The 27,937-nt window shown below is 66.4% G+C and overlaps 1 protein-coding gene across 3 annotated transcripts; it reads right to left on the reverse strand.

Annotated features, from left to right (window-relative positions):
• Positions 1-1,167: 1,167 nt before the first annotated feature.
• On the reverse strand, positions 1,168-27,535 carry SYT7 (synaptotagmin 7). 3 transcript variants are annotated; one of them, XM_054634534.2, is made up of 13 exons: positions 27,216-27,535; positions 16,862-16,965; positions 14,885-14,964; positions 13,403-13,534; positions 12,610-12,825; positions 9,998-10,369; positions 8,170-8,295; positions 5,772-5,907; positions 5,088-5,358; positions 4,574-4,743; positions 4,050-4,164; positions 3,770-3,969; positions 1,168-2,964 (listed from the first exon to the last, which is right to left on the reverse strand). In XM_054634534.2, exons 1-13 carry the CDS (start codon positions 27,244-27,246, stop codon positions 2,860-2,862), a joined length of 2,058 nt encoding a protein of 685 aa, XP_054490509.1. In that variant the 5' UTR covers positions 27,247-27,535; the 3' UTR covers positions 1,168-2,859. The 3 variants fall into 3 exon arrangements, with proteins under 3 accessions (XP_054490509.1, XP_077035794.1, XP_077035795.1); XM_077179679.1 differs by lacking the exons at positions 8,170-8,295; positions 9,998-10,369 and having other exon boundaries at positions 27,216-27,534; XM_077179680.1 differs by lacking the exons at positions 8,170-8,295; positions 9,998-10,369; positions 12,610-12,825; positions 13,403-13,534 and having other exon boundaries at positions 27,216-27,532.
• Between the last annotated feature and the right edge of the window lie 402 nt (positions 27,536-27,937).

Here is a 27,937-nt window from a genome sequence, read left to right on the forward strand (position 1 = left end):
GGTGGCTCTGCATGCCACCAGCCTGTCCCCATGGCTGGGATCAGATCCAGGAGCTCTGACACCTGGGGTAGAGGGGGTCCTCCCTCTCTGCAGCCTTTTCTCACCACCCAGCTTTTCCCAAGGAGCCGGGTCGGGATCCAGGCACCGGTGACGATGGTGGTGACACCAGGGCCAGGAGCCGCCGCAGTCGGTGGGAATCTGACAGATTCCGGCTCTGCTCGAGTATTTTGGGGCCGCTGGCACCGGCGAGTCCCCGCTGCCGGCAGTGCATCATCCATACGTCTGTCCCTATATATATCCCTGCCTCCTCTCCCGGCCCCGCGTGCGACGGTTTGTGGCCTCTCCGCAGCTGGGATCACGCTGCTATTTCCATCTGCTCCCGCTGCCTGCCAGCACAAGGCATCGGGATCGGGAATCGCTGCGGATCCGTGCAACAGGAGCGCCCGGATCGCTGCACTTCCAAAGATTTGGGAGGATAAAAGGAGCCCGGCGTTGGTGGCAGAGCCAGGATCGGTGGCACCAATGCCATTGGCAGCTTGGGAATGCCAAAATTCCCAGGTTTGGCTCAGCTGGAGGTGGAGCGGGGATAGGCAGCAGTCACCTCCCCTCCACGGGGGTGCAGGTGGCAAGGGGACAGTGTTGTCCCCTGCTGTCACGTCCAACACTGCGTCCTGGGGCCTGAAGGGTGGATCCAGAGGGATCTTATCCTGTGCAGGGAGGACATGGATGGCCCTCCTGCCATCCCTGCGTTTGGAGTTTCATTTATTTATTTAAGACCAGCATTCTGTGAATTATTTAACAGCCACCAGTGCCTTTTCCATGGCACCAGGACACATGATATGGTTCCCTGCCTCTTCCTTCCCTTTGAAGCCACATTCCAGTCCCTATCCCATGCCAAGGAGCTCAGCCCAGACCTGAATGGGATGGGAACTCACTTGGCTCCGAGGGTCAGTGTTGTTTCTGAAGCCCCCATGGGGATCCTAATGCTAGCAGGATCCCAGAGTTTTGGGGAAATACTCAGTGATGGGTGGGATAATACTGTGGGGATGCTCAGTGCTGGGGGGATGCCCCCCGAACTGAACTGTGGTGCTCACTCACGTGTGGTGCCCCCGCTCCCACCCCAGGATCCACCCCCTGCATTCCTCCCATCCCACAGATGACTCACGCTGGCAGTTACTGACTGTCCTTTATTACTGAGAGCAGGGGCTGCCTCCAGAAAACGAGGGACCCCACTCCCCAAAAATAGGATTCTTCAAAGGAGACGCCCTGACCCGTGCGCCCCATCCTTGGCATCGCCAGCCGGGCACCCCCCGCTCCAGCCGCTCCTCAGCCAGGCCGGGCCGGGCTCTTTATTGGATTTTTATCTCTTTTTTCTTTTTTTTTTTGTTTTTTTTTTAATCTTTTTTTTTTTTTGTCCTGTTTTTCTTTATTTTACACACCAGTTGGATGTTACCGTCACATGAAGAAGAGAGAACCTGAACAAGATCACGGCTACGAGCTCTAGAGTTAAAAATGAACACACAAACCCCCGGGGAGCCCGACCGCAGACGAGGAATCCAGCCTGGAAAAGCGGGGTGCCCGAGGGGCCGTGGGGGGCACCCGGCTTGGCACAGCCCTGGCCCTGCCACCTCTTCCCCAGGCATGTAAGTCTCTTCTTTTATGTTAAAAAAAGAGAGAATATGACAAAAATACAAATGTCCCTAAAAGCGTTGTTATTACTGTAATAGCAGTATTATGACTTCTCTCCAGATTGTCCAAAATCGTCTAAATTGGGGCTGTGGGAGCTGCTGGGAGCCAAGGTTGCCACGGGGGGAGCAGGAAGACTGAGGATGATCTGGTGTCTGCCATGGAGAGCCACCACCGACCCCCTTGTCACCCCTGTGGGGCTCCCAGGTGGGTCTGTCCCTGTTTTTGGGGGTCCCAGGGAGTGGAGTGGGAAGGGGTCTGGCGTGTGCATCCCAGGGCTCCGTGGGGATGCTGCTGCTGGCACTGATCCTGCCAGGCTGGCTGTCCCAAGGAATGCCACCAGCCCAGGGAATGTCACCTGCCCTCGATGGGGACAACAGCGCTCGCTCCACCCTTTATCCCCAGGGGTGGGCACGGAGCTCCCGGGGCAGCCCCGGCGCCCGGATCAGCCCGGCTGGAAGGGGACCCTGTGGAGCTCTGCATTCCCCCGAGGGGCCCCTTCCAGCCCGGGCTGGGCGGGAGGGCAGGACCGGGGTCCCCAGGGCGGCGTAGGGACCCCCCCGCTCCCGCCGAAACCCAAGATGGAGGTAAAGCATCGAACCCGGCTGAAGGCAGTGCACGAAGGAGCCCGCTTTGGATAAGGAACTGTGTCATGGCTTCCGATCCCAGGAAAAGGGGCTGTCCCCTGCCCTCGGTGTCCCCCGCCCGCCCCGGGAGACTCGAGGGGGGCGCGGGGGGAGGAGGTGGGGCAGGGGGGCTCCATGGCTCCGCTGGCGGCTCCGAGAGGTTTTATGGAGCTGAAAGGGGAGGGAGGAGGGTCCCTCTTGCACCCGCAGCCTGACCCCCTGAAATAGCGGGGGGGGGCGAGGCCGGGGAGGGGCCGAGGGGCTCCAGGAGCGGGGCTGGAAGCACTCGCAGGAGTCCTGCCCGGTGGTGGGAATAGGGATGGGGGGGACATCGCTTCTGGCACCTCCTCGGCCGGGGTTGGGGGCGGCTCCGCACCCCCCGCACCCCAGGGAGAGGCGAACCCAGGGGCTCGGGGGGGCTCCGTCCCCGTCCTCCCGCAGGGTTCCCGCGAGCCAGGCCGCTGTCCCGCCGGTCCCTGGCCGGGAGCGCCGCGGGAAGGGGCTGGGAGCTGGGAAGGGGCACCCCGAGCCCGCGGTGCGGGGGCGCTCAGGCCTTCAGCTGGTGCCACTGTGCCACCGCCTGCCGCGGGCGGGCGATCATGTCCTTCCAGTGCTTCACCTCGCCGGGACCGCTCTTCCAGGACAGGTAAATCTGCGGGAAACGCATCCCTGGAGCCACCGCGGCCTCTCCATCCCCACCCATCCCGCTGCCCGGCGCTGACGCCTTCACCCCCAAACTGCTCCAGCCCCGCTTTTCCGGGCTCGGCACGGGGCCGGGCTATTTTTATCCCTCAGTTTTCCATATGGCACCGCGGGAAAACGCGTGTGCCAGCTCTCACTGCTGCTGCTGCTGCCACCTCGGGGAGCCAGAGCCACCGCTCCGCGGATCATCGCGGAGAGCCGGGATGGAGCCGAGCTCGCTACTAATTGTGCGATCGAAAGTGATTAGCGAGCCTCAGGCCACGGCGGGGTTTTAACGGAGAGTGGGATATCGTGGCCACTGCCTGTCCATCCCTGGAATCAGGCTTTTGGATGTGCCCACACTGGGGACGTCGCCACCGCCGCCCCTGCCCGGCAGCCCGCAGCACTGATCCAGGGATTTATTTAATGGATTTATCCCAACTGCTGAGTTGTCTCGACCCCAGCACAGCGTTTGGGGATCACGGATGGGGATTATGGCGCTCGTTTGTCATCGTTGTGCTAATGATGAGCTGGGTGATTTCATGGATAATTCCACTGCTCCCGTCCCCGGGAGTAATCCCAGGGGGTGGGATCCATCCCCGTGTTCCATCCCTCCATCCCTGCCTTTCCGGGAGCGCTCCGGCCCTCTGTGGCCATGACACCCAGCATGAGGGGTTCACACAGCACTCCACACTGGAGATGGCACCAGGTGCCGGCAGCCCCGGGCCTGCCTGTCCCCAATTCCCACCTGGGTGTCCCTCAGGCGTGTCACCCACCTTGCCAATGACGTCATTGCGGCTCAGCCTGTCCTTGTCCATGACGGTGATGACGATGGTGGTCTCGCGCAGCCGCTCCGTGGGGATGTCGAAGGCGAAGGACTCGTTGAAGACAGGGTTCAGGCACCTCTTCATCACCACCGTCTTCTTCTTCTCCACCCGCTTGTCCTTGTACATCAGCCACACCTTCACGTAGGGATCTGGCGGGAGAGGAGCCGCTCTCAGCCCCGGATGGGAGCCAGGGAATGCTGCCCGGGATCGGGGCCAGCCAGTGCCGTACCTGAGGTGCCCCCGATGTCCATGGCTTTGAGGTTCCTTGCCTTGATGATGTTCACCACGATGGAATTGGCTGAGGGATTGTAGCACAGCGACAGCAGCAGCTCCCCACGGCTTCCCTGCAGGACACACATGTTCCCTGAGGACACCCACGCCCCCCAGAGCTCCTCTGTGGGAGTTGGGTGCTGGCACGGGACCCCCACCAGAGCAGCCCAAGGGTGGGGCTTGGGAAGGCACGGAAAATCAGGGCAGGAGGAAATGGGGTCATCCCCAGTGGGACATTTTCTGGTCTTGCTGGAGGCAGGAGAAGGAAAAAACTTTCATTTTAGGTCTACCTGAAACAGTTTGATTTGACCCATAATGAGACTTTGGGCTACTTAATATAACATTTGGGAAGAGAAAAATCTCTGTCAGATGTTGAAGGAGAAAATGTCCCTGTTGGGATGGAGGGTGGTCCTGTTGGGACACTGCAGGGACAGGGAGTCACCTCCCCTCCCCAGGGGGATTGAGGGGAGTCCAGGGCCTTACACTGCCATCACTGCAGGGCTTCAGGTCCTTCCAGAAGGTCTGCATCTGGGTCAGGTCCACCTTGTTGAGCGGGATGGACACCTCTCCAATGGGATCATTGCGGCTGAAGCGGTCGTAGTCCAGGACCTGGAGGTACAGCACCCGCTGCACCACCTTCTCGTAGGGGAACCCTGTGGCACAGAAGGAAAAGCCAAAGGAGATGAGGAGCAGTTCCAGCGCTGCTCCACCCCATGCTGGTGGCAAGACCCTGGCACCAGGCAGAGGATGGGGAGGAGCCCACCACACAAGGAGCTGCTGCCACATTAATTCCCACATCTGCACCCACTCATGGGAGCACGGAACCTTCCAAACCTTCCCCTACATCCCCTTTATGGGATGCACATCCAGCCTGGCCTCAGTGGCTTGGCCAACCCATCGCATCACTACCAGCCCCCACTCCGGTGACTCGAGCTGAGCTGAACCCCACGAGGCTCCACTCCCACCCTGATGCCCTCCAGCCCATCCCAATCCATACCTTCAAAGAGGAAGGTCTCGTTCCAGTGCGGGTTGAGGTTCTTCCTCTTGACCTTGGTCTCCAGCTTGTGCTTCTTGTCGGGGAGCAGGTAGATCTTGACGAAGGGGTCGCTGGTGCCGCTGAAGTCCTTGGCCGGCAGCTCCTGCGCCTTCATGATCTTCACGGTCAGGGTGGACTCCTGGAAGTTGTAGCCGACGCTGAACTGGATGCGGCCCAGGTTCTCCCGGCTGACGCCCTCGTGGCCCTCGTCATCCTCGGAGCCTGGGGAGAGCTGCGGGAGGGGGGCAGAGGAGGGGGGTGAGCGCAGTGCCGGGGACTGGCAGGGACCCGACCCCCGTCCCCCAGACCCCAGCCCCGCCAGCTGTCAGGGGACATCAGCCTCTGCCCGGCTTCCCGCTGCCCCCACCGCTTCCGACGGCTCCTGGCTCGGCGCCACTCGTCCCGCGGAACGGGAGCTCCAATTATCCAAATTCCTCCTGACAGCGCATCCCTCACGTGTCCAGCACCGCTCGCTCCCTCGTGCCAGCCTGGGGGACACGTCCGCGGCGCGTCGGCTCGGCCGACGGGGACTTGGCACAGCGGGCAGGGACGTGCCGGAGCGCTTGCGGATGGCGCGGGGAAGAGCTGGGAGGGTTGGATACCGAGCGTGGAGACCCCCAAACCCAGCGCACCCCACCCACCCACCATGAGCATCTCGCTGGTCAGGGAGTTGACCAGGTCGGAGACGGAGGAGTGCGGCTCCGTCTTGCGGTCGGACTCATCGTGCGGCGGCTGCCCCGGTGCCGGTGCCGCATTCCCAGCCTTCCCACCGGCCGGCAACCTGCGGGAAGAGAGGCCTTGGAGGAGAGGGGCCGGGAGCCGAGGGCGAGACAGCGAGGGGCTTCCCGGGCGCCCTCTGCCAGCGGACACCGAGCCTGCGCTGCGCCAGCGCCCGATGGACGCTGCCGGGACACGCGGTGGCTGCAGCCCGCCAGCGTCCCGGCCTTGTCCCAGAGCCAGCCGGTGGCCCGACACCTTTGGGGCACGGCAGCAGCTCCCCCTGGCCACGTCCCACGGCGATGGCAGGGACAGCGCGGTCCCCACAGCACCCACGGCTCTGGCTGCTCCTCACACACCAACACCCTCTTATCCCGGTGGGTGCCAGGCACCCACGGGTGCTCCACGTGGGCTCGCTGCCCCCTGCCCCGCTTCCCTGCGGCTGAGACACCCCTGGGATCACTGTCCTGGCTGTCCCCACGCTCGGTGGCTCCCGGGCACAGTGCCGGGCAGGGCGGGCAGCCGGGAGCGGTGGGAGGCAGACGGACAGAGCAGCGATGGTGGAGACAGGCGGGAATGCGCCGAGGCCACGCTGCCACGAGGCACGGGGACAACGGGACACAGGCGCGTGGCGGAGGGGACGGGCGGCCCGGGATGCTCCCCCCCGCCACGGCTCCTGTCCGAGCTGGGACACGGTGACAAACCACCAGACGGACCGAGAGGCGCAGGGACACACGGGAAGCCACAACATGCCACGGACACGCGCCACCACGCCAAGCACACGCAGACACACGGGGAGGGGACACGGGGGAGGGCGATGGGGACACCCACACGCACACACGGGATGGCACCCAGGAAGGACCGGAGAGGCCGAGGCAGCTGGGGAGGCAAAATTAGGTTAAAACCAGGGAAAATGAAGGTGGAGGAGCCGGCGGCGCGGCCGCTGAGCGAGGAGGCGCCGGTGGAGCCGGGAATGCCGGCGGAGGTCACGGATAGCGGGAGAGAGAGCGGGAGAGAGCAAAAGAAAGGAGGAGCAGCGTCGTCCAGCGCCGGCCTGCCGGGAGGGACTGGGAGAGAGGAACGGGGCGGGTGGACGGACAGACGGAGTCGCCGGGACAGGAGACACGCCGAGGCGCCGGGCTGGAGCCGCCGGGGACAGGCTGGAAGGAAGAAGCTGCGAAACAGGGATGGAGGAGATGTTTTGAGGAAGAAGAGCGGGTGGTCGGCAGCGTCGGGGGGCGGGAGAGAGCCGAGGCTGCCGGAGCGCGTCCCCTCCGCCGGCTGATCCCGCCGCGTCCTGCGGAGTCCAGGGAACGAGGAGCGGGAGGGATGGAGGTGGGGAATGCCATGCATGTGCTGGGATGGGGCTTCGGAGCAGGGAGCTGCGGCAAGCGGGGAGCAGGGAGCGGGGTCTTGCGGCACAGCCACCCACCCGCCGTGTCCCACGTCCCCGTCCCCTCGGCACGGGGCAGCCGGCGGCCGGCACGGGCTGCCGGTGCTCCCGGCGGGGACCGGCTGCGCAGCGCGACGCCGGGGAGGGAAGTGCTAAAAGATGGAGCGAAACCAAGCGGAGCGGGGTAAAAATAGCCGGCGGGCGAGAACGGTGCCAGTTCATCCGCACGCCGAGCACACGGGGAGGCAGCGCCCGCCGGCTTCACACCTCCTCCCCGCTCCGGAGGGGATGAACACCCGCTCCCGGCGGCGCACGGACCCTCTGCCTCTGCCAGCCAGCGCCGTGGCCGCGGCCGGGCGCCGGTGCCCGGGCTGGATGCGCTGCCGAGCCTGAGGCACGCCGGGAATGCGGGAGCAGCCGGAGGCGAGGGGCTGTGCCGTGCCGGAGGAGAACCGGGGGTGCGGCATCCTCCGGCCTGTGGCGCTCGCTCTGCCCCCCTGCCATCGCAGCGGCATCCCCGGATCCCCGGGAGAGCCGCCCATCCCGCCGGGATGGAGGTGGCAGCAGCGTGTCGGGATGGAACGCGGCTCAGCCCATGCGGCATCGCTTGGGGGGTACCCCCCGTGCCCCCCTGTCCCTGAGCGTGTCCCCCCGCCCCCCCTCCCCGCATGCAGCCAGGGCCGGAAAGGGCAGGAGGGGCAGGGAGGAGGGAGGAGGAAGGGATGGGGGTCCTCTCGGTGCCGCTGCTCCAGAGGCAGAACCGCGGGTGCCGGTGCCGGGGAGAGCTCAGACGTCCCGGGGCCCGCTGGGCCACCCTGTGCCGCTCCAACCTTCGCGCTCCACGAGGCCAGCCTCCTCCTCCTCCTCCTCCTCCACCCTGGGTGAGGCCCTCGTCTCCTCCTCCTGCGGGACTGGCCTCGTCCTCGCTCATACCTCTTGTCCCCCTGAGCGTTCGCCTGGTTCGGCTGCGTCCCAGCGGGTTGCAGGTCGGGAATATTGGCAAAGTCATCTTGCTCTGAGAGTCCCAGAACCAGGGATAGCACCACCATCCGGCCTTCCCTGCCCGGGCGGCCCCGCCGGCAGCGGGAGAAAGAGAGAAAGAGAGAGGAGAACACAGCGTCAGGCAGGGAACCGGCAGGAGCCGGCGGCGTCCCGCGGAGCCCCGGCGGCGAGGGGACCCCCGGCTCTCCCCGCCGGCCCCTGCGAGGTGACGGTGGCCGGGATGGGCGCACAGGGCTGTGGGGAGAAAGGCGCCGGCTCCAGGGAGCCCGGCAGGCGTGGATACCCGCGCCGTCCCTCTCCTCCACCGGTCCGGGAAAGGAGGATGCCAAAATCCTGATGAAAAGGGGGAAAAGATGCCTGGAGGGGCTGGGAATGAGGGAGAGCGTGACAGGAGTGAGGTGCCAGCAGCATTCCATGGAGGAAGGGATTGGCGGTGCCATGGCCGGGCTCTTTGACCTCTCCGGGTCTGTAACTGCATTTACGCCGCGGCGCCGGGGAGGGTGAACGGGGTGAAAGAGCGGAAGAAAAATCGATGGATGGGGAAAGAGGCGGTGGGGAATGACAGCGGCTCCTCCGCTGGGAAGCAGCGCTGACTCGGCACGTCTGGGCTCTGCGGCTGCTGCTCCCTCTCCGCCAAGTCAGGCTGGAACCAGCACGGGCGCTGGGTAAACAGGGAGAACGTGACCCTCGGGATGGCTGGTGAGCCGCGGCTCCACATCGGGAAGCCGGGAAATGGAGCTGGGAGGAACCCGGGAGAGCGGAGAGGGGATGGTGGGCAGTGCACCCGAGGGTGCCTGGAGGAAGGTTCAACCCTCTCACCAGAGCGGGAAGGGGTGGGATGGGCACCCAAATCTGTGTCTCTCATCTAATCCTGATGCAGGGTCAGTCCTGCATCCCCCTCCAAGTGCCACCAGCCTGCGGAAAGCAAAGCTGGGACCTCAGCATTCCTTTTTCCAGGATGCCAGGGGGCAAACAGCGGCCGGGGAGGAGCTGCAGAGTCCAAGGGAAGATGGAGCCGGGGGGCCCAGCTCTGCAGAGGGGGGACAATGTCATGTGCCGAGACAGGGTGACAACACGGGACTCGGATTAGTCCCCGGGGTTTGATGCTGGAAATCCAGCGCCGATGGAGGAGATGGGGTTAAGGCGGATTAGAGATCCCACGGCTCCTCTGGCTGGGAATGACATCGGGGCCCAACTCACGGTCACCCGGCACAGGAGACTCTGCCACCCGCACTGTGACAACTCGGGACAACATCACTCCCTGGGGGCCTCGCTGGTGGCCATCCCTGGGGATGGAAGGGGATGGCCAGGGACGTGGCAAAGCTCATTGGGGAAGGGCATGAGCTCTTCCCTGAGCCCCCCGTGAGCCGGGGGGGGGCATGGACCTTCCCAAAGGCCATGGGCAGCGTGTCCCCAAGGGGGTGACAGATGAGCAGCCGCGCCGGGGCAAGTAAAGGAGCAGAGGAGAGAGGGATGGGCAGAAGGAAGGAGTAGAGGAGAAAGGGATGGAGAGAGGGCTCTAGAGAGGGATGAGCGGAGGGATAGAGCAGAGCAGAGAGGGATGGAGAGGAAATGGAGAGAGCAAAGGAGCGGAGGAAAGCGATGGAGAGAGGGGTGGAGAGAGCAAAAGAGCAGAAGGACAGAGCGGTGATGGAGAGTGATGGAGCAGAGAGAGCAAAGGAGGGGAAAGGATGGAGAGAGGAATGGACGGGGGTGGAGAGGAGAACGCAGAGGGCAGTGATGGCGAACGCACACTTACAGGAAGGACTTCATGTCCAAGCCGCGGTTGCGGATTTGCCCCACCACGTGGTCCCAGCTGCCGGGGTTGGAGCGGCTCCTGCCCCCGGCCATGCGTTGCTTGGAGCCGGCGGCGGTGCCCTGGCGCGCCGGGCCGCCGCCGCGGGAGCCCCGGGAGTTGGCGGCGGCGGCGGAGGAGCCGCTGTGGGCCTGGAGGTGGCCCAGGCTCTGGCTGGTGGTGGGCTGGCTGTGGTTGGCGCGCTGGTGCTGGCTCAGGGGCTGCTGCAGACTTTGCTGGCGCACGAGCGTGCGGGGCCTCTGGAATTTGGGATCGCCTGCTGAGGTGGGGATATACTCAAGGGTAGTGGCTGTGGACAGGGTGGAGTCCTCGAAACTTAGGGAGAGGAAGGGTAGAGGAGAGGAGAGAAAGGAGAAGAAGGTGAAGGGGCAAAATTGGAGGAAGGAAAAGAAGAGAGTTAGAGAGAAGATGCCCCAGCGCAGGGAGCGCTCCGGCGGGAGCCAGCGGGGGCAGCGCCCGGATCCTCCGCCTCTCGCCCGCGGCTCGGCCCTGCCGGCGGCACGGGGGGCCCGGGCCGCCACCATCCTGCCTCCCGGGGGGCTCGCCAGGGCCGGATGCCCACCCGCTCCCGCGGCCGCCGCTCCGCCAGCGCCTTCCCAGCACGCCGGCCGACCTGCTCTGCGGGATAATTAGGCTGCTGCGGGGAGGCAAATCCCGTGGCGCCCGCTCACGTGCTGCCAGCCAGCCCATCCCAGCGTCCCAGTCCCTCCCAGCCCAGCCCAGCACCCAGCAGCGGCGCCGCGGGGGCTCGGCGTCCCTTCCCCTCCGTGCTGGGCGCTGCGGGCAGGGGGCAATCCCGCAGCGCCGCGGCGGGGGCCGAACCCCCGGGGTGGGGACATTCCAGCGAGGCGTCCCCAGGGCCAAGCCAGGCTCCAACCGGGGCTGGAGATCGTGGGGTTGGGGGATACGGACGCAGCTCTGGTGGGACACAGAGCCCGGGGCAGACGGGCTTCATGTGGGCGGCGGAGCGGAGGGAGCAGCGGGATGCCCCGAGGAAGCGGCGCTGGCCATGCAGCACATGCGTGGCGCGGCCCATGCAGCCGCGCCGGATTGCCCACGGCAGCCTGGGAAGCTCGTGGCCGCGAGATCAGGGGAGGAAAATCCTCCCGGGACCACCGCCTGGCACGGAGGGGTGGCCTCGAGCAGCAGCCCCCGACCCTGTCCCCGTCCCGAAGCTGTGCCATCGTGCAGTGCCAGCAGCGGGGACAGAGGAGGAGCGGGGAGGGATAGACAGCTCCAAAAAAACCAAACAAACAAAAAAAAAGGAGGTGAAGAAAGAGCGAAAGGTGGGAGAAAGAGAGAGAGAAGAGGGAAGGGAGTGGAGAGGAGCGGAGAGCTGGGACGGACGGAGCCCCACGGCCGGGGCCAAAGGCACTGCCCGGACGCTGCCGCGCCCCCCCCCCTCCGCGCTGCCGCCGACCTCCTTTCGTTTTCCTATCGAATCCTAAATTAGTTCAATTTACAACCTCTCAGTCACAGGAAACTAAATCTGGCTCCTGTCGGCCCCGCGCCAGCTGGAGCCGCGAGCTCCTCCAGCGCCGTGCCAGGCGGCGCCGCGCCCTGCCCGTGCCCGTGCCCGTGCCCGCATGGATCCCCTGGCACCGGCACTGCCAGACCCTCGGCACGGACCCCCGGACACCCCAACCCCGGCGGCGCTGCGCCAAGGGGATGCCGGAAAACGAAGAGTTCCGCCACGTCCCCTTAACCCTGCCCTTGCCGCCTTGCTCCATCCCATCCGTCTGTCCGCGCTCCCAGCGCGGGGACGGCTGGAGGCTGCTCCGCTCCCGCTTTTCCTCGCCTTTCCTTCCCTCCTGCTTCCCAGCGCCCGACTGGAGCGCAGCAGCCTCACGCCGAGCGGGCGGTGTCACCGAGCTGTCCCGGAGTGCCCGGGACCCCCCGGCTGCCGCATCCCAGCGCGGAGAACCGGAGCAGAGACCGGGAACGCCGGACAGAGGCCACAGCCGGTACCCCTCGCCAGAAGCACGGCGCTGCCAGCAGTGAAGGGTCTCGCCGAGACCCCCACCCCGGCCTGGAGCCCCGCAGACCCTGGCAGAGCTCGGATTTTCCCTAAACCTGATCGTTTCCCCAACTTTTCTCGGCATCAGGTGGTGGTGCCGGCGCCGGGTCCGGTGGCTGTGCCGGGGGCCAAGGGAGCGCACGGGAAAGGGGAGGGAAGATGCCACACACTGTCCCTGATTGTCCCTGAGAGATGGGAGCGTGGGACAGCACCTCCTGCCTTTGGGACACCACCGAGGTGGCGCTGCCTGCCCTGAGAAGCCCATCTGGGAATGCTGAGCCGCTTCCCATCGGGATTGTGCAGGGCCACCCTCAGCGCTGGGGACAGCGCCCAAAGGTGCTGCTCCTGCCCGGCCGCCTCCTCTGCTGCCCCTGAGCCCAAACACCGCTGGGAGAACGGGAAACGCCTCCTCTCCCTCGGCACGGTGGTCCCCGGGGACCTGTCGGTGTCCCCCATCCAAGCGCATCCGCAGCGGGGAGCGGGCCCCGGGCCCGCCGGCCGTGGCCGTGCCGTGCCGGACCGTGCCGTGCTCACTCACTTGGACAGGCTGAGCTTCCCTGCGGCCAAGTGGCTCTGCACCGTGTGCCAGCGGCCCCGTGCCGCCTTTCCAGCTCCGGGCTCGCTGTGGGCGGACACGCTGCTCCTCATTCCATCCTCGCCGAGCCGCTGCTTGTCCCCGGGCCGGCCGTCGCGGTCCCCGGACAGCCCGGCGGCGGCCGACGCCGTCAGTTTGGCCCCTGATAACAGAGAGCCACTGGGCCGGGCCGGCGGCCGGACCCCCCCAGACAGACACGGAAGGAGCCGGACGGACACACGGATGGACGTGGAAAACGTGGGGAGCCGTCGGGGAATGAGGGGAGGGCGACAGAGCCGGAGGGGGCAGACGGACAAGAGACGGACAGACAGACAGAGAGAGAAAGAGAGACATCAGCACTGCAAAAAAAAAAAAGGGGGGGGGGGGTCCTGGCCGCGGGGTGCGCGGGGGCCTCGGCAAAACATCCAAGAGAAAGGGCGGAGGAGGGAGAGGGCTCGGGAAGGAGGGTCCCGCTCGCCGGCAGCCCAGCCCCGGGGGGGACCCGTCCCCGCGCCGAGGGGGTGCCCCCAACGCGCAACCCCGTCCTGGAGGGAGATCCCGGCCGGCCCCGGGAACGCGGGAAGGAGGGGTTGCTCGTCTCCATGGGACGGCCCATGGGGTGGCGTGCGGGGAGCCCGGGAGCAAGAGGAGGAGGAGAAGGAGGAGGGAAAGGGGGAGGAAGAGGAGGAGGAGGAAGGCGAGTGGGTGCTGCCCATATACTCACTACACGGAGCAAACTCGGTAAGGAGAGACTCACTTGAGGGAAAGGCGCGGATCACCGTACGGAGCGTAAGGAGAAATGTTTAGGATAAACTCCTTGGGAGGGTAGGAGCTCCATTTCTGCTGCACTGTGTTGTCATTGTTATTCCAAAAGTCTCTGTCTAGATCGCTACAGCGGCCGGATTCCGGGGGAGAAAGAAAAGGGAAATACAAGAGAGAGAAGCTGAATTCCTGCGAGAGAGAAGGAAAATCAGCCCTCCGCCCCCGGAGCGCCAGGATCCTGCGGAGAGAGACAGGGAGCCCACCCCTCGGACACCAACACACACACACACACACACGGGCACGGACAGAAGGATGGATGGAAGGATGGAAGGATGGGAAGAGCTGCGGAGAGACAGGAGCGGGCGGCTCCACCGGCTGGGAAGGAGAGAAGGATGTGGGGGGTGACGGAGGCGTCGGCGCGTGCGGTGCTGCCTGCCCGGCATTCCCAGATGTGTGTCCGTGCGCCCTCGGGCACGCGTGTCCGTGTGTCCTCGCCTGCTCAGCAGCCGGCTCCTGGAAGCGCTTGGTTAACCCTGACAGTGATGCCTGCACTGGGGACCCTTCTGGATCCCTTCCCTTGGGGATCCCTTCTCTTCTGGATCCCTTCTCTTCCAGATCCTTCCGGATCCCTTCCCTTGTGGATCCCTCTCCTTGTGGATCCCTTCCCTTGCGGATCCCTTCCCATGGAACCAGCCTGCTGCCAGCACAGAACCTGGACCTCCTGGCTCTGGGAAGCCACTGGAGCTGCGTGCCAGGGGCTGGGGGGCCCAGCAGCTCCCTGCTGGTGCTGGGAGACTGGAAAAGTCTCCAGGGCCCACCTGCAACTCCGGGTTGATCCCGGCTGTATGGAATGTGCTGGAGTTTGGGAAAGCTGCCCATGCCATGGCATGGGGTGGGATGCGCCTTCCCCTCCGTTCCCAGCTCATCCTGGTTGGCTGGGAGCAGCCATCCAGGTGTCCCTGCACACCGATAACACCCAGGCCAGCCATAGGAGGAAGTTTTCCATAGGCTTATTCCAGGCAGGAGCTTTTTCCCTCCTGGTGGTCCAGCTCCCCCCTCCCTGGAGGCCTGTGGAGATTGTGGAGAGGCAGTGCTGGATCTGGGATGCCCAGGAGAACACCCTCAGCTTCCAGCCTCCACTTCACTCCCTACCCAGCGCCGTGGGATGCCCCAGCTTGGCTCTCCTTTCTCCATGGAATGCCCCAGCTCGGCTCTCCTTTCTCCATGGAATGCCCAGGGAATGCAGAGCTGCTCCAGCCCTGCTGGGCAGAGCTCAGAATCCACACCCAGGCCCGGAGCATCCCTGGGGACACCCACGCCGACGTTCCCGTGACTCCGTCATGCCCATGGCTCAGTGGGATACACGGGGATGCTGGAGACACCCACCAGCTCTCCCAGTCTCCTGGAGCCCCTCTCCCACTGGGAGAAGGGATGGCCACCTCTGTCCTTCCTCTCCCCCCCCATTCCTGGCACCTACTTGATGGTTTTCTTTTCGCTGCGGCCTCGGCTGGAATCCGGAGTTCCCACAGTCTCCAGGGAAGTCTTGTAACGTTTTCCCTGTGGAAAAGACAGGAGAGGGGGTCAGGGGGTCACAGAGGACCCCTGGACTATCCCAGTGGAAGATGGGAGCTGCCACAACCTGGAGATCTGGATTTTACCCTCTCCCTTATGGTCTCCAGGCTCCATCCCACCCATCCAGGCAGCAAAATTCCCAAAGGCTCCATCCCTTGGTCCCTGGGTGCTCGTACCCTGCCTCACCCCAAGGACAGCATGGCCACAGCCACCAGCATCCCATTCCATGGCCTCACTGGGAAGGAGTGGATAATTTTAGGCCTAATTGGGCCTGAATTAATTGAGTTCACGTTTCCCAGCGCCAGGGAAGTGCTGCCATAGGATAATGAAGCTGGAGCTGGCTCCAAACTGGGGCTGGTAATCAGGGCATTCCGGCAGGTTCCGAGCGCTGCTCTGAGCCAGGGTGGGCAGGAGCCAATTAATGCCAATTATCCAACAATTGGGAGCGAGGATGCTCCATGCAGTGCCAGGTGGATGAGGTGGGACGGGAACAGCTGCTGGAGCAGGATGGGGTGGAGAACCAGCCCTTCCATCCCACTGTCCTGGATCTCAGGAGGCAGGCCTGACCCTGCCTGCCCATGGAATGGGAATGTTTTTCCTTTCTCCTTCTTCCCAGCCTCTTCATATCCACATGGAACCATCTCCTTGGCTTGCTGGGACACCTGGACCCTCAGCACGGTGTCCTTGGGCAGCCAAGGGCTAATCCTGCCGGGAGCTGCTGGGGAACACCTGGACCTCCTTGGATTCCCAAGGACTAATCCTGCCAGAAGCTGCAGGGAAACACACCTGGACCTCCTTGGATTCACATTGGCTAATCCTGCCAGGAACTGTTGGATCTCCTTGGATGCCCAAGGGCAGATGCTGCCCGGAGCTGTAGGGGAGCACCTGGACCTCCTTGGATGCCCCTGGGCTAATCCCACCGGGAGGCCCGCGGCTGCCTGACCTCGCTGGATGCTCACAGGCCATCCCAGAGGGAATCATCCGTGTCCCCAGCTGCGGCGCCTCGGGGCTCCTGGGGACACGGCAGCGGTGGCCGCGTGGGCGGGCCCGGAGCCGGCCGGGCTTGGCCGTCATTCCCACACAGCCGCTCCAGCTCCGGGCGCTCTCGAGGGCCGGTCGGGATGCGCCTTCCCGGCCAATTCACGCTCCTTTGTTCCTGTGCCAGCTCCAGCCTCCTCCTTTCCAGGGCTTTTTCCTCCCTCTCCCCATCCCCTGCGTGGCACCTGGAAGGGCCCTTCCCACCCACCGCCCTCCCGCTGCCTCACCGCCCTGCGGACCCCCTCTCCCATTCCCAAGGGAATGCTGCCTTCCCACGGCTGGGGGTGGGCATCTCCCCGGCGGGAAGCGCCGCTGCCATCGCAGCACTTGACCCAGATTCGATTCCGATGGCGAAGGAAACGTGGCCGAGCACGTCCTGCTCCCGGGAGAGGAGCCGGAGCAGGAGGAGGAGGAGGAGGAAGGATGAGGGCGGGGGGGAGCGCTGTCCCGAGCCCCCGGTGGCAGTCGGGGAGGGAAGGAGGGATGCACAGCGGGTGGCAGGGATGGCTCACGGCGCCCGGCGCTGCCAGGCAAGGGCTGGCCGCCTTCCCACGGGGCTTTTCCAGGCAGGAGCGTGCCCAGCAGGACAGGGGCCAGCTCGTTCCGGCTCGTCACCAATATATATCCATATATTTGGAAACTTCCCTTTGTGCCACACAAACAGTTTCGCCCAAACATTTCATTAGCACATCCGGAAAAGCCCAAATAAAAGCTGCAGCCGGCAGCTCCGGGGAGCTGCCTCCGCTTGGCTGCTGCTGCCCTGCAAGAGGGAATCGCCCCCTGGCCGGCGGCACGGGGGGCGCGCCGGGATGCCGGGAAGGCGGGAGGGAAGGCGGACACTCACCATTTTCCGCTGGCACCACTGGCAGATCCCGCAGAGGACGATGGTGACGCTAAGGCTGACGGTGATGATGGCTGAGACCAGGAGGACGTCGCGGGAGGGGGTCCCTGGGGGGAGCAGAGCACAAAGCGGGGGTCAGAGCTGAATCCTGGGGTGTCCCTGGCGTGCGCCGGGGCACAGGGAGGGAAAGCACAGGGAATGTGGTCCAACAGGCTCCAAACTCCGCTCTGCTGTGTCCCGTCACGGTGGCCACCCCCTTGGCTTCTGGGCTCCCGGCGAGGGTGTCCTGGGGGGAATCCGGCCTGAGCGCTTCCCGGCAGCTCAGCTTGGAGCTTTAATTCCCGCTGGCACCCTGGGAGCGCCGGCAAAGGCCGCGGCCGCTGCTTCGTGGGCCGATCCCACACGGATTCATCCCAAATGGCAGTGCAGACCCATTCCTCCCCAGCCTGGCCTTGGGGGCAACCTTGGGGACCTCAAAAACGTGGGAAGGGCCCGTCAACCTCATCCAGCACTTCTGCTCACGCTCCCAGCATGCGGAATGACCACTGCGGGATATGGAGAATATGGACCCAAGGCGGCTCGGAGGGGTCCGGCGGGACCCCGGACCGGCTCAGCTTTGTCTCCAGGCAGGACCCCCAGCCCAGCATCCCTGTGGATGCTCCGCCTCCCGCCGTGCCCGCTGGGATGGGATTGTCCGTGGCGGGAGCCCCAGCTGGCGGCGGGAGGCGGCGAGGCCGGAGCAGCGCCGGGAGCAGCGGTGCTGCAGTATAAATATTAAACAATAAATGTTAATAATTAATTCGCCCGCAGACCTTGTTATTGTAACGAAAATTCCCGGCGGCTCCGAGGCCGGGGTGAGTCAGAGTGGACCGGGAGGGGGGATCAGGGCTCTGGAATCGCTCCCGGCACGTGCCGAGGCAGCCACGGCTCCCACATCCCCGCTGGAATCCCACGAGGAAAGGGGGTGGTGGCCGTGAAAGGGGAGATTTGTGACAATTCCTTGAGCAGGAGATGAGGGTGGCATGAGGTGGGGGTGGCTCTGGGGACAGGTCCCCCCTGCAGCACCCGCGCTCTCTCCATCCAAAGGCAGCTCCTCCATCGCTCCCGGATCACGAGGAGCCTGTGTATAAAACTCACATAGCAACTGTTGCCTAGGAGGGAATTTGGGACCAGCCCTTAATTTCCAACATTTATAAACCCCGGCTGGATAAGCTGCCGGGGGAATGGGGAGCAGCACGGCCGGAGAGCTCCGGGCGCCTCCCCTCGGCTGCGACCCCGGCCAGTTCAAGCGGCCCCGGGCCTTACTGGGCGGGCTGGGAATTGGGGTGAGAGCTCTCCTTGCCCCGCCGCTTGGTGCTCCCTGCTCCAGCCTGGGAACACCGTGACCCCTCTGGCTCAGCCCGGAGCTCCCGCAGATCCTTCGGTCCTCGCGGGGTCAAGTTCACCCTCACATTAATCCGGAGAGAGGGAATCGAAGGAGAAGGAGAGGGAAGGGGTGGGCGCTGCGGAGGCCACCAGGGCCGTGGCGGTGTCTGGAGAGGGACATCAGCGAGCGCCGGTTCCCGGGGCCGAATTCCCCGTGCCAAGGCGCCACCACACCCCCAGCCTGGCGTCACCCCGTGATCCTGATGGATTCACCGGCGGGATCCTGCCTGGGGGGCTCCAGGGGGTGTCCCTGTGCACGGGGTGGGTCCCGCCCTTCCCGGTGGGATCACGCCGTGTCCCCAGGGCGGGGGGAGCGACTCCGGCCCCCAGGCTGCGCCGCCCTCAGCATGACTTAAATGACTCGTTTTCCAGGCAATTAGCGTTCGATTAATTAAAGACTCGGAGCCGCTCGGAGTTCCTGGCGCGTCCCCAGCCCTGGGGCGCGGTGCGGGGGTCCCTGTGCCGGGCGGGATGCGCGGCTCGGGATGCCCTGGGGCGGGTGGATCCAGGGGGGACGCGGGGAGCCGCGTGGCTCCGGGACACAGCCCCGGGAGCGGGGGACAAGGTGAAAACGCGACGCTTGTTTACGCCGCCGCTGGCCCTCCTTCCCTGCCGCTCTCCATAAATCTCCGCGGCTGCCAGCGCGGATCCAGGCGGGAGCACGGAGACGGCTGGGAGGGACTTGGGGGTCCACGGCCATGGGCTCCCTGCGGCCCTGTCCCAAATCCCGGCGGCCCTTCGCTGGTCCTGCCTCATGCCGAGGGCGCAGTGAGGGGGGGCAGGAGGCGGAGACCACACGTCGCTCCTCGCAGGGATCGAGGTCCCAATCCCGTCCCACGTGCTGGCAGAGCAGGGGATGCTGCGGAGGCTGGGATGGAAGGGGGTGGAACATCCCTGCGGCTCTTTCATCGGGATTCAATGCCACTTGACGGGATATAATTCCACTTTTCCAGGCCGGTATTGATGAGGGGATTACCTGCCTCCTTAGTGCTGCAGCTCTCCAGCGTGGGATTTGTGCTGCGTGAGCCAGGGAAGAGGGTCCCTGTTCCAGGGGGAGAGGGCTCTGGATGCAGGCAGAGGGTCCTCATCTCAGGGGAGAGGGTCCCTCTGCCAGGGGAGAGAGTTCTGGATTCGGGGGAAGGGTCCCCATGGCAGATCTAGGACAAGCAGGGAGCCCCCTGCACCCTTCACAGTGCCCACTTCGGAGTGGGAGGTGGGGAATGTTTGGGAGACAGGGATACGGTCACATGCCTATCCTCCTTTATCCGCCGCTCCTGCCGCCTCTGGATTAGCTGCCTCCGGAGCAGGAGCGAGCTCTGGCCTTTATGGATGTGAGGAAACACTTCAAACCCGACCCCGACACAAGGAGAGGTGCGGAGATCCAAGAGGGATTAGCCCTCTCCAGCGGCGTGTGAGCCGAGATCCGGCAAGGTGCACCCGGGGCTGGGAAGAGCTGCCAGCGCCAATGGATCCCACACACGGCTCTGCTCCAGCGTGTGCAGGAATGGTGGATGTGGGAGCCATGGCACAGCCCATTCCAGGGGTGCCCAGAAGTGTCCCTGAGCATCCTGGTGTCCCTGTGCATCCTGGTAACCCTGTGCATCCTGGTGATCCTGTGCATCCCAGTGTCCCTGTGCATCCTGGTAGTCCTGGGCATCCCGGTGATCCTGTGGATCTTGGTAGACTTGAGCATCCCAGTGAGCCTGCACATCCCAGTGTCCCTGTGCATCCCAGTGTCCCTGTGCATCCTGATCCTGTGCATCTTGGTGGCCTTGGGCGTCCCAGTGACTCCACACATCCCAGCATCACTGTGCATCCTGGTGAACCTGGGTATCCCAGTGATCCTGTGCATCTTGTTGGCCTTGGGCATCCCAGTGATCCCACACATCCCAGCATCCCTGTGCATCCTGATGTCCTTGTGCATCTTGGTGTCCCTGAGCATCCTGGTGGCTCTGGCATCCTGGTGATCCTGTGCATCCTGGTGGCCCTGGCATCCTGGTGGCCCTGGCATCCTGGTGTCCCTGTGCATCCCAGTGTCCCTGTGCATCCTGGTGGCTCTGGCATCCTGGTGTCCCTGTGCATCCCAGTGTCCCTGTGCAGCCCAGCAGCCTTGGACACCTTGGTGGCTTTGTGGTGCTGATGGCCCTGTGCACGCTCAGCTCCAGGACAGGCATTGCTTGGGCCCATCATGGGCAGCTCCACCCATTTCCCCAAAATTTCCTGTTTCCCTGTGCCTATGCCAGGATTCAGACCCATCCCCTCCAGCCAAAGCCCACGGCCCTGGAGCAAGGCTGGGAAGGCAGAGCCCCTGCCAGGGCCCTCCAGGGATAGTTCAAGCTCTCCCAAACAATAGCTCCTGCACAGGATGGAGAGGCTGGAATCCCCACGGAGTACCAGAGGCTTTGGATGAGCAAAGGCTTTGGAACAAGCCTCACACCTGAGGCACCACGGCTGGAACCGACCTCTCTGCAGGTGTCCCAGAGAGGATGGCCCTGTCCAAAATCTCAGGGCCATATTTTTGGATCCAGACCCCCAAATTCACAGCTTTTGTGGACACTCCCTGGCTGCTGCTCAGTATTGCAGCCCCATCTCCTGGAGCATCCTCCCACTCACCCCGTTCCAGCGGCGAGATCCATGGATGCCAAGCACCCTGGGGGGGAAAATCAAAGCTGTGGTGAGCCCCCCCGGGCCAGGCTCCCGCTGAGCTCCCTGGAAGTGGTGATCAAAGCCGACATCCACAGCTCCACACGGAGAAACGGCTCCATGTGCCAAGCCGCCAAACCGGCAGCGGAAACGCGTGCATTCCCGGGAAAAGGGCAGCGGGAGAAGGTGCCAAGCGAGCAGCGCGTCCCCCCAGCCCCCTCCCCAGCATTCCACCGGGCGGCGGCGTGGTTGTGGTGGTGGTGGTGAGCTGCGGAGCCGGAGCGGGATGCGACGCCGAGCCTGGATGGGAATGGTGGTGCCGGGGAGGAGCTCCGGGATGGGAAGGGACAGGGCAGGAATGCGGCGTCGGAGCAGCCCCTCGTGCTGCCGGCCTGCAGGGCCACACGGCACCGAGCGAGGTGGCCGCGTTGTCACGCCGGGGCTCCCCAGATGCTGCCTGCCTGGCGCCAGGCCATTAATTCCTCCTCTTCTCATCCTCCCACTCATTTGCTTGATATTTCCCAAACCTCTTATTTTTAGGATGCAGCTGAAAAGCTGTGAATTTGCAGCTTTCGCTCCTGTGCAGGATCCCGGGCGCGGGGCGGGGGGGAGCCGGCCCGGACCCCGGCGGGCACAGCAGGAACGTGGAATCCAAGCCCTTGGCACAGGGACAGGGAGAAGGGATAGGCACGGAGGGGGACGAGGCTTTGCTGCCATCCCTGGAAACAACCCAGTGGGCATTTTGGGAATGCTGCGAGCCAGGCTTGGCGCGTCACGTGGAAGAGCTGGAGGGCTGGGCCAGCTGGGCCCGGCGGTGCCACCTGCCCACGTGCTCCCGGGGGCTCTGGAGATGTGAGGGATCGTTGGAAGCCCCACGGCCATCCCGCTGCCCGGCAGGATCCTGGGATGAGCCTCGGGGGACAGGAGCGGTGCCACAGCTCAGCGCCCCAGGCGTGCTCTGGGCGGGAGCGGGCGTCTGCTCCCCATCTGTCTGTCTATCCGTGCGTCCCCCTCTCCAACACATCCATCAATCCATCCATCCATCCATCCATCCATCCATCCATCCATCCATCCATCCATCCATCCCTCCATCCCTCGTACACATCTGCCTCTCCATCCAGCCATCTGTCCATCCCCCGGAGCTGTCAATCCGGCCGGCTCTGCCTCCCCCACGCCGAGCTGCCACTCCTGGGGGGCTTCGGGTGGCAGAACCCCCCAACACCGGCCCCACCACGGGGGCTGGGGCAGGTGAACGCCGTCCCAAAACACTGCACAGCTCTGGCCAGATGCTCCCAGGCATCCCCTGTCCCCCCCAGCTGCCGTGCATGGATGAGCCCCTCCTGTGTCTCCTCCAGACCTGATGCCGCCTGTCCCTGCTCCGCGACCACGGCAAGCAGGAGCTGGGCATGGAGGGAGAATTTGGCAAGGGAAGGCGCTCCTTCCCTGGTGCTGGGCTATTTTTGGCCGAGGATTTCCGGAGAGCCGTGTGGTTTCTCTGCCTCGTGGTCCCCACTGTGCCTCTCTTCCTGAGGAGCACCCAGAACCCTGGAGCCCCCTCTGCTCCCACGGTTTGCATCCATCCCCATCCCCATCCCCATCCCCATCCCCATCCCCATCCCCATCCCCATCCCCATCCCCATCCCCATCTCCATCTTCATCCCCATCTCCATCTCCATCCCCATTCCCATTCCCATTCCCATCCCAGCCCCTGCTCCCGAGAGGACGCTGCTCATCCCCCGGCCAGGCTGGTGCTCCGCATCATCCCTGCTCCCAAATGAGCCCTTGGGCATCGCTCCCCACCCTGGAGTCACCCCAGCCCCCCTTCCCTTGGCGCAGGATCCTCTCCTGGCGCTGGAGGAGCGGGCTGGGCTCTCATCCCGAGTGGCACTGCCAGCTCTCGCGCCGTCGCCACTTAGCCTCTCGCCCCGGGGCTCTCCATCATTCCCGAGCCCTTCGGGTGACAGCAGGAGAGAGGGAAGGCAGAGAGCCAGCGGCTCCCAGGGAACAAGGGCGGGCAGGCTCCTCGCAGCCCATCCCGGCTCCACGGGGCCCCCGCTGGCTTCTCCAGCTCCCTGGTTCCCCCCGGGCAGTGCCCCCCGGTCACGTCACCCGGGACCCACGCGCTGTGACAGCAAGGCCACCGTGGGGACAGGATTCCCGCAGGGAGTTCAAGGATGGGGGATGCTCAGGGTCGGCCACAGCCCTCAGACCCGGGGGCTGTCGGTGATGGGAGAGGAAGAGGAGGCTTGGAGGGGAACACATGGAAAGATGGAGAAACGCAGCTCGGAGGGAGGAGGCAGAGGAGGGGAATGAAGGGCCGAGGAAGGCCCCAGAGGGAGGACTGGGGACTCAGATATGGGATGGTGCCCGGGGTAGGTGGAGGTGGTGGAAATCCTCCAGGAGAGCCTGATCCCGGTGCTGCATCCTCCAGGGACACCCAGGCGGGGTCATCCATGGGGCAGCAGGGATGGTCATCCATGGTGGAGCAGGGACAGGAGCCATCGCCCCCCCGCAGCCGCCAGTGTCCCACAGCCCCATCCGCAGGGGGAGAGCCGCTCACGCCGCCTTCCCTGGACACCCGGAACGCCCTGGGGTGCATCCCGCGGGCTGTGCCCCCCTCGGAGGGCCGGGAGCGGGGCTGCTCTGCTGCGCTGTCCCTCCGCCGCCGCGCCGGCTCCGTCCCCGCCGGCGCGACCGCTTCCCTTCAAACCTCATTAACTCCCCCCAAGGTGACCCTGTCCCTCCTGCAGCCAGGCCCGGGGACGCCAGGAGGGGACGGGGCGCTGGGGGGGCACCCGGGGCTGCCAGGCGGGCGCGGAGCCTCCCGTGCCACAGCCACAGCGCTGGCACCCACAGGGATGGGGGATGCTCCGCTTGGCGCACCCCAGCCCGCCGCCCCCCACGCCCAGCCCGGCCCCACACACGCCCCCCAGGCCCCCCGGCAGTCACAGCCAGGGGGGTCCGTCCCCCTGCTCCACGCTGGGGCTCTGCCCATCGTCCCCGCGCTCCGGCGGCTCTCCGGGAGCCGTTCCCTCCCCGGATCCATCCATAATGGATATTGTAGCCGAGCCCCCGGGGGCCGGGGGGTGGCAGCGATATTATCTGCATCTGTCTTCATTCCCCGCTCCCCCCCTCCTTCCTCGGCAGGCGGAAAAGCCGCGAGATCAGGCGCTGGAAAAGCCGCCTCCAGCTCCTCTCCTGCTCCTCGGAGTCAGGGGGGATCAGCGAGACCTCCCTGCCAGACCCCCCGCCCGGCGGGGAGCCCCCCAATCCTTGTCCTTGCTGTGCCCCAGCCGTGCTCAGGGGGGTCCCGGGACACGCCAGGGCGGGCGTGGGGAGGCTGGAAGGGTTGGAATTGTTGGCGGCTGCTGGGAGCAAGGAACGCCCACCGTGGGGGGCTCGGCATCCGCGTGGAGCCCCCACCGCCAGGGAAAACGGGATGGAGCCGCCGTGGGGGACAAAGGGCCGGGGTGAGGCCGCGGGGGATGCTCCGAGCCGCCGGCGGGAGCATCCCTCGGGCTGGAGCGGGGGGGCTGGCTGGGAGGGGGACCCCAGAGCGGCGCAGGACGGGGCTCCCGGGTGGGCCGGGGGCTCCCGCTCCGTGCGGGCACCGTGCGGGACGCGGGGCTGCAGCAGGTGCCCGGCGAGGCCCGTGCGCTGCCATCCCTGAGCTCTTTGTCTGCCTTCCCGCCCGTCACGCTCCCTGATGCCGCTCGCAGCCCCTCCGCCGGCCCCCGCCTCGCTGCTCGCCGTGTGCCGGCCCCTCTGGAAGCGCGGCTCTGCTCCCGAGCCCCGGGGAGCTGCTCCCACGGCCGCGCCAGCACCAGGGGCTCCATCGCCCGCTCCGAGGCGGTGCGGGGGGAAAACAGGCAGCTGCTGCCTGGTTATTGATTCACCACCTCCAGCCGCCGCGCGGCTCGGCTCGGAACGCTTCCAGCCGGGAAAGATGGGGACGTGGGGAGCAGGGCCCCCGGCACCCGCTCGCTGCTGCGCCGAGATGGAGCTCTGGGGGTGCGAATGTCGCCCCAGAGGGGACAGCTGGTGCCAGCAGCGGGGACAGGGATGGGGTGGGGGGAGTCTGGCAGGGCCAAGGGAGCTGTCCGGGGTTCCCAAAGCAAGGGGGACGCTGTCCCTGTGGCACAGAGGGCACCTTTGCGGGCAGCCCCAAGCTCTGCCTCGCGTTTGGACGCGGCTCTCCCGACACATGGTTCGGTGGTCCCCCAGCAGCACAGCCCCCTGCAGCTCCCCAAAAATGCCTCCAGCTGGCGGGAGCCGCTTTGGGAAGCGCCTCAGCTTGATCCCAATTCCCAACACCCCTCGCCAGCCAAGACCAGACTCCCTCGGGCGTCTCCAACCCCAGATCCAGAGCGCCCCAGCAGCACCTCCGAGCTCCAGTTACCCCCCAGGTGCCTCTTTCCCCGGGCAGCAAAGTTTCCCGAATTTCCCGGCATCTTCTCCCCCCATGACACGCAGCCAGCGCTGGGGGCCGCAGCCACTGTCCCCGCACGGTGACACGGAGCAGGGGACAAGGAGGACGAGGCTGGTGCCACCTCGGGCAGCGCTTTGGGGGGGACAACAGGCACTGCTTCACCCCGGGATGTGGCTTGGCTGGCTCTTCCCAAATCCTGCGGGGGTGTGAGATGACAGCACCCCCCCTCAGCTTCCATCAGGGTGGGGGACAGACCCGGCACCCCCACAGCAGCAGCGCGTCTGGAAAATCCGGGAAAGGTGGGAACACGCAGGGAAGCAGGCAGTGGCAGGGTGCCTGCACAGGTGTGTGCGCACCCCCAGCACCCCAGGGCGCCACGGCACAGCCGCCGCCGGTGACGTGGGAAAACTCCCACGTGACGGGAGCCCCAGCAGCCGGGGAGCACGGGCTTTGGGAATTGGGGAGAGGGGGTCTGCCCCCCCAAATCCGGCAGCTCGAGCTCTGCCCTGGGAGCCTCCAGCCTGCCGAGCAGAGCTGGCCATGGCACAAGCAGCCGCCAGTGGCCCACCGGCCGCAGACGGGGACATGTGGCAGGGACAAGGGGGACAGACTGGGGGCAGGTGCAAAGTTTGGAGGGGGAACAAGGCAGGAGCAAGTCTCGGGCACCGGGAGGCAAGGGCAGCCCTGCCGCGCTGCTGCCGGCGGGGACAGGCTGGCGTCCCCCCTGTGCCACCCACCCCCCCGGGTGACCTTGGGCCAAGCCGTGCCGTGCCGCGCTCCGGGCATCCCTGCGGGGTCGCGGTGGCCCGGGATGGAGCCGCTGCCGGTGGGAGCGCTCAGCCCGCGGGCAGGCGCAAAGTTCCCCTCGAAGGCAGCTCGGCCGGGGCCGCCAACTGCCGGGCAGCGGTGTCGCCGTCACCTGCCGTGGGTGACAGCGCGTGGCCGTGCCCCAGCCCGCCGGATCCCGCAGGCCTGGCACCTGCAGCTCTCCCCGGCGGCGCCCGCTGTCCCCGCGTCCCCGCCGGCACGTCCCCACGCCACCGCAGGACACGCCGTCCTTCTGCCCGCTCCCCGGGCCCCGGGACACGGCCGGGGACGGCCGCCAGGCCCCGCTGATCCGCATCGCTCCGGCAGCATCGCTGTGTCTCCGCACCGGGCTCGGGCACCCCCAAAACGTCCCCGCCAGCGTCCCAGATTCCCCGGTGCGGGGCCGACTGCTGCCTTCCCAGCATGAGCTCAGCAAATCCGCGGCGGAGAGAGCCCCTTCCCCAGCCGCCCACCCCCGCGTGTCCCGGTGTCATTCCGGAGGTGCAGCAGGACGGGGCAGGGGGACCCCCAGAAGGACGGAGGGGGCGGCAGGTGAGGAGCAGGGACGTGTTGACCGCTGGATTTGGGGCGCGATTTGGGGCTCGCCCCGGGGGTCCGGGGGTTTGCTGGGGGTCTGGGGAGCGGGATGCTGCCCCCGGGGCTTGGGGGTGTCCCGGGGGGGATCCGGGGCTCCAGCAGCTCCGCAGGCTGAGGAGAGGGGGGCTGTGCGGGGTGTTTGTCTGGGCGCCGGCGCCCAGCGGGATCTGGGGCTCGCCCCGCGTTTTTTGGGGGGCTGGGGAGCAGGATGCTGCCCGCGGGGGCTGGGGTGTCGCCGGGCGGGGGGTGTCGGTGGCTCCGGCAGCTCCGCAGCGCGGTGACAGCGGCGGCGGTGACTTTCTCCCCAAACTACCGTAACTCCCGGGGAGGCGAGGGGGGACGCGGGCAGCGGCCACGGCGGATCCCCGGGGGGGCGGCGAGCGGTCGGCCACCCCCGGTGCGTGTCCCCGCGTCCTGCGTGTGTCCGTCCCCCCTCCCCGGCGGCCCGGGGCTCACCTGCGCTGGCAGCCTCCGGGTGCAGGTACATGGTGGCGGGCGGCGGCGGGGCGCGGCGGGGCGGCGGGGCGGCGGCTGCCCGGTGCAGCGGGGCCGCGGCTCATCAGACGGCGGCGGAGGCGGCGGCGGGAGGGGGCGGCGGGGCGGGGGGCGGCGGCGGGGCGGCGGGGGCCCGCATGCGGCGGCGGGGGGCCGGGAGCCCCGCGGAGCCCGTGCTGGCCGCCCGCTGCTGCGGGGTGCGCGCGTGTGCGGGTGCGTGTGCGGGTGCGTGTGCGGGTGTGTGCGGGTGCGTGTGCGGCGCGATCCTGCATCCACTTGCTGCTCGCTGCTGGCGGGATTGGAAACTGCAGCCGCCGGGAAGGGAGGAGGGAGCGGAGCGGCGGGGGGGGCGGGGGGTTCGGGATGCGCACGGAGAGAGGGGGACACGCGTGGGGTGGTGACACCGCCCGCGGTGACGCCCCCGCGGGCCCGCACTGACGGCGCCGGTAACGCGGCCGCGGGGCTGCGAACCTCCCGGATCCACGCGTCGCACCCGCGTGGGGAGGGGGACACGCGTGGCAGGGGCAGGGACAGGCGGGCCGGCGCAGGGGTGGCACACAGGGCCGCGCACCCGTGTCCTCACGGTGGCGTGCGCTGGGAAGGCCGAGCCCGCCCCGGGTCCCCCCGCACACGCGTGGGGCCGCGCTCGGGACCCCTCCGGGCCCCCGCAGGCTCCGTGTGCC

The sequence above is a fragment of the Agelaius phoeniceus genome, chromosome 6, assembly GCF_051311805.1.
Source record: "Agelaius phoeniceus isolate bAgePho1 chromosome 6, bAgePho1.hap1, whole genome shotgun sequence".
Classification (NCBI taxonomy): Eukaryota; Metazoa; Chordata; class Aves; order Passeriformes; family Icteridae; genus Agelaius; species Agelaius phoeniceus.